The sequence below is a fragment of the Mesoplodon mirus genome (genome assembly GCF_964341445.2).
Source record: "Mesoplodon mirus genome assembly, chromosome: 3".
NCBI classification, from domain to species: domain Eukaryota; kingdom Metazoa; phylum Chordata; class Mammalia; order Artiodactyla; family Ziphiidae; genus Mesoplodon; species Mesoplodon mirus.
In genome coordinates this window covers 137,180,581-137,193,429 of record NC_138978.1, presented here as the reverse complement: position 1 = coordinate 137,193,429, position 12,849 = coordinate 137,180,581, and the positions used below count along the sequence as shown (strand labels likewise).

Genomic DNA, 12,849 nt, shown 5'->3' with positions numbered 1-12,849 from the left:
CCAGGAGCCCAGAACAGGCAGTGGGAGGTGGGTGCTACTCTTAGGTCTCTATAAAAAGTGCTGACACCTGGAACTAGAAGAAGGCTTGCCACATAAAGCAATAAATCAAATTATCTAGACAGAGCAAAAGCCCTTTGGAAAGACTGCCTACATCTACCTTTCCTAGGACTTTAATGAAAAACTCAGGGACCAAAGTGGGCTGGGGAGGCAACTGAGGGGGAAGCGGCTTGCAAGATGCTGGACCCTCCTGGACTCCTGGGGGTCCCCACAAAAAGCCAAGTCCCGAGACAAGCCGGAGGTTGGGGTTATCTCTCCTCTCCCCAACTTCTCATCCCAGCAGCGCAGGGTCAGCGCTCAACATCCCCTCCCCACCCCATCTTCAATTTCCTGCTCTGCCCCGGGCTTTCAGAAGCTCCGGGAACCATCCACACCCGATGCCACAGACGCCACAGGCTCCACGACCGAGGGCCGTCTCCAGCTCAGCTCGGTGGGAAGGGGAACGGGCAGGAGCGCCGGACACTCAGCCGCCCCTGCGGCTTCCCGGCCCCGGGCGGGTGGCTCCTCCAGTGGCCGAGGCTCCGGATGTGTGAAATGGCTCCAGGAGCGCCTGGGGCAGGCCAGGGCCTCCGCAGCGGGAGGGACCGAGGCGATGGCGGAGCCGGGTCCTCACCCCTCTAGTCAGCCAAACACGCCCCGGCGGCCCGGCAGCCCCTGGCTCGCAGCCAGTGGCTTTCTCTCTTTTTTAAACTTTCCGGCCTTGGCCATCACCGCCGATTGGGACAGGATTTCCAGCCCCCGCCTTCCCGCCTCCACACCCTCCGTGCAGGCCCTTCCAACCTCCAAGGAGGTGACCCCCGCCCCCGGGCACCGTGAGTCCCCTGGGCCACCTGGAGCGAGCCGCTTCCCAAAGCGATCGTCGTGCGGCCGAGTCCGGGGCTGCTGCTGCGTCCGGGGAGGAACTCCCGCAGCCTCCAAAGGTCCAGGCCTGCCCGCAGCGGCATGCAGAACCGCCCCCTACTCTCGCTCTCTTCGAAAGACCAGACGCGGGGGCAGGGGGGTGCGGAGGAAGTTTAAGGCCTGTCTTTAAAAAAAAATTTAACTCTTCAGATGCAAGAATGTGGGTGCCCTTGGCACGGTTATGAGCGCTCGGGTAGAACAATAGAAATGGGGGGTGCCGGAAATGGTGCAGGAAGACCCCTATAACCCTATAAACCTCTCCTCCCCCCTCGCAGTTACTACTAGCATTAAAAGATCCCAGTGCCTTCAATGCAATAGTGCCTGTTTATAACTTTTCCCTGCTGGGTCCCCATACCCTATACAAGCCCCCTCCTCACGTTTTGAAATCACCAGGGCAAAGATCGCTCCCAAATCTGTGACCTCCCGGAGCTCTTGGGCCTCTCACCTGCTCTTGCCCCTGGCACCCTGACCTGACTCACCCTCTTCCCCCCAGTAGTTCCTCTGGTGTGCACCTAGACAAGAAATTTAGTTTCATTTAGCTTCCGGTCTTTAATTTTAGCAGGTCTCCTTTTTGCATGCACATCAATATGGCAATTACCATCTAAAAGCTCGCCCAGCCCCGGGTCAATGTAAATTGATCATTGTCCGCCTTCCACAAAATAACACCGGGAGTCTGTGATGCATAATGAGATTATACTGGAAACTGTCTTTTAGATCAAATTCTATTTTAGGCTGTCAGGATCTTCTCCTGGCGAACTTCCCCGCTAGTCTAATCACGGGGCGCCGGAGCCCATGGGTGCTGAGGGGCGATGGCTGGCCGGGGAGACATGGTTCTAAGAAATAACAAAGTGCGGGGACGCCCCCCCCCCACATTTCCAACACCCTCAACTAGGGGCCGGCGGAAATGAGCCTGCGCTGGGAAAGGGGACCTTCTTACAGAAACGTTGCGGGGGGAAGAGCTCGTTGGTTAATTCCCATCCAACAGAAAGTCAGCTATCCCTTCCGGAGGAACACATGGGGGGCAACCAGCGAAAGCCGTCGGGCCGGGCTGGAGGTTGGGAGACGTCCACGGCCAAGTGCTCGGGGCACAGGCGGCTTGGCTGCCACGGGGGTGGCCTGAGAAGACCTTCCACTCCTGCCCCGGCTGCTTCTCAAGCCAGCGCCACCATCTAGGCCCCGGCAGCGCAGCCAGCCTTGCAAACAGACGGAATCCTGCCGGCCGTACACTCCGGCGAGGCAGCCCGGTCGGGCCGGGCCTCCTGACTGCGCGAGGCCCCTCCAGGCCCGAACCATGTGAGCCGAGGGCTGGAGGCCTCCAGCCAGGAGAAGGTCCTCCCGCCCCTGCGCGGCCCCCGGGGCACGGATGTGACCCTGGAGCTTAACAAAGGGCCTTCAGAGCTCCTTTGGGCCTCGGGCTGGCGGGGGGAGCGGTGGGGCCAGGGGGAGAGGGGCGGTACGGCGGCCCAAGGGGACCCGTGAGGCCCCACGCCCCGCCGGGCTGGGTCTGCCGGGCCCGCCGCCCTCGAGGAAACCACCGAGGTGGCATTGGCGGGGCCGCTGGGCATCCCGAGGACCGTCCTGGGGTTCGGGCGGCTCGGAGGCCGGCGAGCCTCCTGCCCAGCCCCGTGGGCCCGGCTGTCGTGCCCGACCCAGCGCGGGCTCCACCCGAGTGCGGTCTTCCCAATAAAAGCTGGAATTCCCGGCTGGGCTCAGACAAAGAGGGGCCGCGGCAAATCGACGCCGCGGGCAAACCAAACCCAAGCCGAGTTTACGCGCGCGTCTGGGGTCACAGAGGCGCCTGCTAATCCTCCCTACGCTGGCCGTCCCCGCACGGTCTCCTCAAGGGGGAAAAAAAAAGGGAAAGAAAGCATACCTCCCCTTGATTCCGCCCAGAGGCCGAGCTTCGCACTTCTTTCGGTTCAGTCTCTCTCAGTTCACTAGGCCCTGCGCCACCTTAGCAAACAGGGCTTAGAGGAGCGCAACATCCCTTGCTTCCGACCCAGAATGCAAAGCTACTCCTCTTTTTCCTCCACCATCCATCCTCTCAGGGACCAGAACTCAAAAATCTTTCAGAAATCCTCCTACCTGCTCAAGACATACTCTCTTCCCCACTCTAGATGCGAAGAAACTATAACCAGAAGCAATCTTAGTAACCAAGGGCCATCCACCCTTAGCTAGGCACCGTCGCCCTCAGTTTCCCTCTAGCCGAAGACACAGTATTTCCCAGTGAATGAGTGTGCGAATGTGGTTGTGTGGCCCACACTTCCGTGCCCTGCTCTGTCTCACCGGGCAGGAAAATCTTCATCAGGCATGGAGGGGTTTTTGTCATTCAGCCTGTGTATCTAAGCATGGACGTATGCATGTGAATGCTTTTTGTGTTTCCAAGTGACCCTCTTCACACCTTTAAATGGGCTTTTGTCTCTCGAACGAACTTACAGAAATTCTGCTCCAGTTTCCAGCTCAACAAAGTCTGGGATTTTCTCCTAGAATCTCGCTCTAGGTCTCAGTATTTGCATACCCATGTTTACATTCCTCGCGGCCAGTTCTTTCTCTCTTCTGTATCTCTTGTTCCATGTGGGCACCAGAGTCCAAGTGTCTTGATTTGTCTCAGCACATGTCATTCAGGCGCACATCTTAATCTGTGCATTCCTGTCTAACACGTACACCTCCCCACGAATTACATTCTTGCTTTGTCTATAATGGGGCTCGTTCCCAGACCAATATGGGTTTGCAGTTTAATGTAACTAGAGGATCCCCTAAGACTCCAAACCCTAAAAGGAAGAGGAGGGGGAAGGAGAGAGGAGTGTGACTAATGATTCATTTCTCTATAGGGTAACCCACCCACCAATTTCTACCTCAGGGAAAGAACGAGACCAATGCCTGCAGAGTTGTATTCAATTTTTAGACCCATTCAATGTTGACCCCATGGATGTGTATACAAATGATCGATCTTGTACACATCACTGTCCAACTCCTGTTTGGAGGCTGCCTCCCTGCACATATCTTATTTGAACTCTCCACAAGTTCATGGTTAAAAGTGTTTTTATTTACATAGACAACTCAAGGACCCCTTTGCTCTCTCCGACGCATACCTGTACGCACTGGCCAGGCATTTCAGGCTTGGGTCTTTGGTAGGCAACACTCTCGGTCAGAGGCCCCACTGACTAAAGCTCTGAGCAGACCTTCACATACTGGGCCTCTGGGAACGGTAAGGTCTAACCTCTGCATCTCCCCAACTCAGTTCCTTAAGTGAGGGTGCCCACCGTGTGTGTTCACACCTTCCCCATTGAGAAGTATCGGGTCAAATTAGATCACCTAGCAGCTGCGTTTGGTTCGTCGAAGAATCGAGCCCAATGTACCAGGATGTGAGACTGCATACACAGAAGAGAAAGGAAAACCCTAAGCCCAGACTCCCGCCTCCTCTCCCCAGGGGGCTACTTTGCCTCCAGGAATTTCTACTACACTCCCCACCCCCACTCTCCCTATCGTCTTTAAAGGGTTAAGAGAAACCCTCGCAGCCTTCCCTCCACCCTGGTCGCTGGGCCCGAAGCCTCGCTCGCTCACGGGAGTCTGCCGCCGCCTCCGCGGCCCGCCCCCCCCCTCCCGTCCTTCAGCCGGGAGGGAGCCTGCATGCCTGTCTAGACCCATCTATCACAGGCACACCAACAACACCCGCGAGAGCGCGGAGACCCTACCCAGGTCCCCCTGCCTGCACGGTTCCCGGTGGACAGAACGCTGGAGCGTGACCGCGCCTGCAGGGTCGGGGTGGGACTCTACGGGCTCGGGCTGCCCCGAGCGCACAGCGGGTCCGCCCTGGCCCCGGCCCACAGCGCTCCCGCCAGCCCGGCTGCCGGGGCACAGTCACAGCTCTGTGCGCTGGGCAGTCCTATTTTTATCTTGTCTAATCCCAAACTGGGCGGGGAGCACAGACGTCGTGCTTAGAGAACAAGAGATAGGCGAGGGAGGCGGGGAGGAGCAGCCAGGCAGCGACGCGAGCGGGAGCGAGTTAAAGACACGGTCGAGGTGACCGAGAGCAGGAAGAAAGAGCGGGCTGCGCGGGCCTCGAGGCGCCGCACGCAACGCGCCGCCCGGCCAAGTTACACTCGCCTCCCGGTCGCCCCTCGCCGCCCATCCCTCCCCACTTCCCAGAGGCGCTCTCCGCAGCCCGGGCCGCGGGGCCCCGGCCTCTGTGGGAGGCACAGGCCCGGCCGGCCCTGCAAAGGGCTGGAGAGAATCGCTAATGAGCTGTGCGGCCCATTGATCCGGAGAACACTTCCCAATTAACTCTCAGTCACCTACTGGTGACAGCGCCTCAAAGGACAGCGCTGGGGCCGTCCGAGCCCTAACCCCGACCTGCCCGTGGAGCGCCTGGCGCCCGAACCCCGCGCGCGCCCCCCCACTACCCCAGGCAATCCCGGTGAGTGGCGGCGTAAACCCGCACACTAAAGGCCAGCCTCGGGTTAAACCTGGACGGCATTTTAATCACCGCCATCTCCCCGCTTCCTCCTCGCGGTGAAATCATGCCCAAAATAAACACGGGAACCAACACTGCAAAGCCCAGACCAGATAACAGGTCGGGGGTGGAGTGGGAAGGGTCGAGAAGCAAATGTATTTTCCAAGTGTCCACGTACAGGAGTCTCGGAGGCCGACAATTAAAATGACTTCCACACAAGCAATTCTGTTGGCCAAACCGAATCCAGCACCTCGTAAGGATTGATTTCGGCCCGCGGTGTCCGTTTCCAGTGCCACAGGAAGTGTCAGATGGCTACAAATAACCAAGTCTGTCTGCGTTCACCACCCACCACCTTCTGGGGTGGGCCATTTCCTCCTCGTTTTTATTCCCAAGTCATTTTAAGGATTTTTCTTCAGAGACTACCCCTAGAATCAAATACCACTACCCCTCCTCTGGCCTTCTCTCAAAAAAGAAACAAACAAACAAAAAAACCCAGCTAAAACCCTGAGCTGTCTACTCTAGACACAAGAGGCTGTACGAATACCTATTTGAAGCGCGCTGGTTTCTTTTTTTAAGGTTTGTTTTTAAATACACATAACCCTCCCCCCTCCTTCGCTCTTCCATCCCCGCAACCCCCCAACCCTTTAGACGCCGGCGGCGCGCGCCCTCGCGCGCGGGCACTCACAGCCTCTAGCTGGAGATCGCGGACTTTCTGGAAAAGATTCATTAACTGCAAATTAAGCCTCGCCCCGGCTTCGGCCTACACGCGGCCAGGCTCAGCCATCTCAGGGACCCGGGGACGTGCCCACTCGAGAGTGCAGGCGGCGGGAAGCCCGCCGGGACCACGCGTGCCTCGAGCCGCCCTACTCCGCACACGGCGCCCCGGGGCTTGCTTGGTCAACAGCAGGAGCACGTCGCCGCCGCCCCGAGCCCCCTAGTTGGCGGAGGCTCTGCAGCGCAGCCGCCCGCCTGCTCCGAGCGCGGGCCCCGCGGTGCAGCGGCGCCTCGCCCTCCCCGCCTCGGCCGAGGATCGCGCCCGGGTGCGCAAGTTCCTCTTCGCCCTCGGCCTCTGCGCCGCACGCCCTCCGAGTGGGACCAACTTCCTCCGGCCGCAGACTCGCACACGCCCTACAGGGCTTTCCACCAGACTCCACACTACCCAGAGGAGGACCCAGGTCTCGCCCCCCGGCCCGCCGCCGCCCCCGCCTCCGCACGATCTACCCCCACCCCTGGGGGTAGATCTTAAACTTAAAACCAACTTAAAACCAACCCCACGACGTCGCGGGGAAGGTGCGGGTGGACCAGAGTGGCAGATTAAAATTTTTAAAGAACATTTACAAAACAAAGCGTCTGACCTAACTGGCTGGCTGGCGGGCGGGCCGAGTCGGAACTGGCTGTCGCCTGTTTCGATTTCCTAGTATTTTTTTTTTAATCCATGTGATTCACGCTTTGGAGCAATCCAAAAATAGCGAAAAAAACCAAAAAACCGGGACTCCCCTCCCGAGTCGCGCGGCAGCGGCGGCAGGTCGAGCTCGGCTCGGCCCGGGGCGCCCGCCACACACACCCTCGCGCACGCACACGCCGTCGTTCCACGAGCAAGAACGAGCTGCCCCCGGAGAGGTGAGACGAGGCAGCGGCGGCTGGAGGTTTTTACAGTTCTTTCCCGAGTCGAAAACGAAAGCAGACGGGAACCCGCCGCCCTCCCCTTCCTGCTAGCAAGCTAACGCCGAGCCGAGCTTCCCAGCTTCCAGCCCAGCTCACCCCCACGCCCCCCGCCGCCGGACTCGCGGCACTCAGCGACGACCGCGCTCCCGCGCACACAGACACACACTGCCTGCAAACTTCTAATCCGCGAACTCCCTGCTCTCCTCCCAGCCCCCAGGGGGGCGGCAGCCACCCCCGCCGCGCCCCTCCCTCCCCGAAGCCCACGCCGGGCCGCTTAGGTTGGCTGCATTTTTAATAACTTACAGCTAGGAAGTAAAAACGAAAGCGAGCAAAGCAGCCAAAGTGAAGCGCGAGGCACAAGCTTCGAGGGGTACGCCAGAGAGTCAGAGGAGCCACCCGCCGCTAGTCTGGGCCCCGAGGGAGGGGGCCGACTGCAGCCCGCTGCACGCACGCCCGCCAGCCCGCGCGGCCTCCGCGGGGAAAGGTGTTCCGGGCACTGACCTGAAATCCCCAGCCGGGGAGTAAGCAGGGAGCCTGCGATCCGGCGCTTTGAAGTTTTCCCCGGAGCAGAGTCGAGGCGGCGAGGAGGAGCGACGGGAGGTGGGGTGGGTGGGGAGAGGTGTGCGGGGTTGGAGGAAAGTGGGGTGGCGACCTTGGCGATGGGAGAAGGGGCCGGGCCGGGGAAGCGCGGCGAACAGCAAAGTTTGCCGTCCCCCGCTGCCCGCAACCCGCTCGCGGGGCCGCGCTCGCTCGCCTCCCTCGCCGTCTGCTGCCAGCCGGCTGCCCTCGGGGTCGGCCACGCCGAGGGGTGGGCTCTGGGCCGGGTGGGGGCGGGGGTGGGCTCAAAGCCTCCGGGCAGGTGGCGACAGCCCCACGCGATCCTCCGGGCTCCGGCGGCTGGGCCGGGCTCAGCAGCTCTCGCGTCGCCGCTGCTGCCGCCCGCGCTCGGGCAGGAGCCCCAGAGCCATGCTGACGATTAGCCGCGAGCGCCCGCTCGGGCTGGGTGTTTATGTGTGTGTGAGTGTGTTGGCCAAGTCTTCCCTGCGCGGCGACAGCGCGGCTTGGGCTCCCCGCCCGGCAGCTCGCGGGCTCCCCCTCCGCCGCCGCTGCCGCCTCGCTCCCGCTCTCGGTCGCGGTCTGGGCTCCGGCGCGTCTTCCCCGCTGCCGCCGAGCTCGGTCCGCGTTCAGCAAGGAGCGTAGCTCTGCCTCCCCTCGCCGCTGGGAGCCCAGGCTCCGTCTGCCGCCGCACGCCGCGATCCCAACGCGTCCCCCCTCCCTGGTTCCCTCCTCTTCCTCCTCCCCCTCCCTCCGCCCTCTCGCCCGCCCGCCCGCCCGGCCTCCCTCCCTCCCTCCCAGCAGCCGCCTCCCCTCCCCCTGCAGGCGCAGCGCTCAGGCGACAGCCAGCCGCCCGCCCGCCGCCGCCTCCAGCTCTCACAAGTTTGAGCTCCCCCAGCCTCCGCTCACCCTCCGCTCACCCTCCGTTGCAGCGCCTGGGCGGTGGGGTGTCGGAGCGGTGATTCCTCAAAAAGGTTTGCCCGAGTTTCCCCAGCCGTCATCGATTCCCGGCGCGTTTCGCCTATCTGGGTTCGAACCCCAGACCACTTGGGTGGCGTCCCCCTCGCCCCTTGTCCTCCCCTCCCCCGCTTGGACCGAGTTGGCTGCGCACACCCCGCCCGGGCGCGCGTCCTGGGCGAGCGAGAGACCGACTCGGGCGGCGGCGGCGGCGGCGCGGGCGGCCCGTTGATCCTGAGCCGAGGGGATGGGGGGCGGCGGGGACGGCTCTCCCAGCCGCGCGCCGAGACTCCCCTCGCTACCCAGAAGGCCGGTGGAGGACCGCAATTACTGTAAAGCGCCTAGCACTCGGCTCAGCCAAAGCTGTCAAACCCCAGCGGCAGCTGCCGCTGCCTCCTCTCGCCACCAGCGCTGCGCTCTCCCGGTCGTGCGTCCCCTCCGAGACCAAGCAGAGCCTGGGCGAGTGCGCGTCGGTGCCCATCCCCACACTGGGTCCCCCCTTCCTCCCGGAGAAGCCCTTTACCATTTCGGTGTCCAGAGCTACCTGAAAACACTACCGTGGGCAACGGTGGCCGTTCCGCCCGAACTCCGCGCCCGAGTTCCCCGGATGTTTCGATTGTGTGGGAATTGTTTGGAGAGGCGGGGGATGGAGGAGGCAGCCCGTGGAGCACAAGGAGGCGGGAGTGGGGGCGGTAGGGGAGTGGAGATCCACCAGAATTTCTCCCCGTTCTCAGGCATTTCACAGTCTGCACCTCAGATGATTAGAGGGTCTGTCCTGGCCCCTCACCCCTGCCTTGGGAGATTATCACCCGCGTTTTATTTTCCTTGGCAGGGAGCAACTTTTGGCTTACACCGTTCACTCCATAAATTTCCACTCGGTAACGTCGTGCTGATCGGAGCTCGGCGGCGGCGTACAGCCTGCGCCCGCAGCAGTTCAATTCAATTGACACGTGTTGAGCTTCTCCAGCGCACCCGGCGCGGCGCTGGGAGCGGGGGGTGGGCAGGGGGCAGGCAGGTGAGAGGGGGAAGCGGAGAGTCGAGGTTTCGGCCTCCCCAGAGCGCAGAGCCTCTAGGGAGAGCCGAGAAGCCCCAGTTCGTGAAGCGGGCGGGAAGGGGTGGGAGCGGGGGAGGGGTGTTCCGGCCTAACCGGGCCCGGACACCGCCGCAAAAGGTGACCCCACTCCGTTGCTGGATAGGCTCTTTTTATGCTGAACGTGTGCCGGAGTCCAGCTCCAGCGAGTCCAGGGATACCCGAGGGATGGATAGCGTCGGTGAAGGAAATAATTCTATTACACTTCTTAAAGTATCAGCATTGCATGTTTCTCTTATGTCTTTATTCTTCACAATCACAGGTTTATATATTGTAGTTGATTACATTACCAGGTACGTGGCCAAACAATCTTAGCACAATCGAACCGCAAAATGTTCTACAAAGATTTTTTAAAAAAAATATCCCCTAGTTTCTAGATGTCCTATTAAAATATTTCCCCAAGTTCCCATTAATCACAGGTTATTTCTTAGTAACCAAGCCAAGCAGTTATATGATTATTTCAATTGTAAAAGTTGGAGCTACTTGTTCCTATTTCTCTTCTTGCATGCGCAACCTATTACAATGGTTCCATGAAAATATTTACAATATACCCTGCATGCTCTTTCTCCTTGTTTCCTTCAACTGAGACAGCGTTTTCTCCCTACCCTGGCAACCAATTCTGCTCTAGTCATTTGCTTTTCTATAATTAATCTTCCTTTATAATAGAACCATAAATTTCCTATGTCATCAGAAACTCCGGCCCATGGCCATAACTCCATACTAGAGGGTGTTTTTCATAAAAACATCCCCTTAGTTCCAGGCTCTTAATTCTTTTTTTTTTTTTTTTTTTTTTTTTTTTTTTTTTGCGGTATGCGGGCCTCTCACTGTTGTGGCCTCCCCCGTTGCGGAGCACAGGCTCCGGATGCGCAGGCCCAGCGGCCATGGCTCACGGGCCCAGCCGCTCCGCGGCATATGGGATCCTCCCAGACCGGGGCACGAACCCGTATCCCCTGCATCGGCAGGCGGACTCTCAACCACTGCGCCACCAGGGAGGCCCCAGGCTCTTAATTCTTGACCTATTTCCCCGGGGCTTTAGTGGGTACTTCCCATTCTGTGGTAGTTTCAGGAGGGGGAGTCCTAGAGGAATTTTTCTTTCACGTGGAGCAACATCCCCCCAAAATTGCCCCTGTATGTAAATTTATTATCATAAAACATAACAACGGAGCTGTAGTCCACCTTCCTGGCACGGCGCTGCCTTGCAGTTTCGCCTTCCGTTGCTCATGACTTTGTCATGGTGCAATGGCTCCAGGATGGCTTCCGACATCTCCCCCTTCTTTATTTTTTAAAAGTGCAGTATGTAGCTCCACGGAAAGTTGTTTGATGCTTTTAATAATTATTCTGACGATGACTGGAAGTAAAAATATCAGAATTAGTACAACTACTGCAATGATTCCTCCATTAATGAGCATTGAGAATAAGGTTTTATGTGACACAAATGACTTAATACTTTCAAAAAAGTTCTGAGCAGACTGTGCCGGAGATAAATCTAAGTTTGTATTTCCTATGTCATGAATCTCTTGATGTAATTTAGTAAGGTCTAAACTAACATCTCTTTTGTTCCAAACTCCCATAATATGAGTCTGAATTTGTTCCCAAGAATATAATGATTCATTCACTTTTAGAGGAGTAACACAAAACCATCTATATTTTTTATGACACCTCAAAGCTAATCTTACTTTGAGCGCTGTTAATTCCTGCCCTATGTGTAAAATTGCTTCTTCTAAGGCATCCACCTTTGCTTCTAACTTTCTGTCTATAACTTCCTGAGTAGCCAGAGCTAAAGATACATTTTTTGAAAGCTCGTTTACATGTTGAGCTGTAGGTACTTGTTGAGCTAAGGAACTTATTGAAAGAGAAAATGTGCTATTACAGCTATAAATGTAGATATTCCTAGAATCAAAGCTGCAACAACTCTCTTTGAATGTAATAAAACTTCAGTTTCATGCAAAACTTGTAAGCCATAATCATCATACCAGGCAGAGGATAGTTTTACAGGCAACATAATGTATGGTGGTCGTTTAAGAATCATTAAAACTCATACATTCATAGAGGGATTTATACAACTTGTCAAAATACAATCATAGCAATGTGTCCAAAATGTAGAACCAGAAGTATTATGATAAATATTTAGATCCACATATTTTGGGGCTACCAAGAATACATAAGGCGCTGACATACAACCCTGCACAAAATAAATGCCCATATTTTTAGGTCTATGAAGAATAACTGGCGATGGTGCAGCAATAGCTTTCCAAAGCTGGGTCTGTGCATAATACATATTATCTTGAGCCATAGTTAGGATAGGAGGCACCCATCCTCCAGTGTGCCATCTATTAACACGCATAGAAGCAGGAATGAATGAATTATTCCAATCATAACGTGCATGATGTTGTAAATAAGATCTATAATCCTTAGATGGATCAGGATTACTCCAATCATGCACATTTTTTGTGGTATCCTGTATGGGAATATCGATTCTTGAAGAATATATACAATAATTCCATGTAGGAAATCCTGTATTGGTATCTACAGCATCCCAGTTACTATCCAATTGGTCTTCCGGAGATTGTAATATAGATGATTGTACTCCTGTACGAATACCATAAGGAGGATTACAAGGAGGAAATTTTAAAGGATGAGAGGAAGGTTGATTATAAGTTGGATCTTCTCCGGGTGCTAGATAAATCAAAGACCAAAGAAGTCTCTTATTAGATTGACTCGAAGGAGAAGCAGTAAGCTGTCCTTTAAGAAAAACCGGTATACATCCATCCTTACGAGAGGCTACAGAATTATTAATTGATGGAAATATAAAACATATAGGATGGAACCTTGATTTTCCATGAAAAGTAAAATTATTATTTGTTTTAAATTTATTATATGGATAGGAGCTTAGGGCTCCTCCCATTAACCTGGGCATAGTAGTAGATACTGGTATATCCTCATTATCCCAGGCTACAGTTTGTAAAATCGGTGGATCAGGGAGATAAGTCCAATAAGAATTACCCAAAACATTTCCCCTAGTTACCTGGAAGGCCAATATAGCAAGCATAGCAACAAAAAGATTTCCAGGTGTTAAGGTAGCTCCCTGGTCTGTTACCACTTTCTCGGCGTCGTCAGCAAGTCGTTTAATCTGACCCCAAGTTGGTGGATTCGAAGTTCTCATAGAGATGGC

The 12,849-nt window shown here is 56.5% G+C and overlaps 1 protein-coding gene across 1 annotated transcript in view; it reads right to left on the bottom strand.

Moving 5' to 3' along the window:
• Positions 1-9,325, bottom strand: part of LOC309799252 (uncharacterized protein) — a gene marked incomplete at its 5' end in the record, with an annotated part of 33,387 nt that extends 24,062 nt beyond the window's left edge. The window contains 2 exons of the mRNA XM_082612227.1: positions 8,551-8,917; positions 9,132-9,325. Coding sequence (XP_082468353.1) covers positions 8,551-8,917; positions 9,132-9,325 — 561 coding nt within the window. The remainder of the gene's footprint in view (positions 1-8,550; positions 8,918-9,131) is intronic.
• Between the last annotated feature and the right edge of the window lie 3,524 nt (positions 9,326-12,849).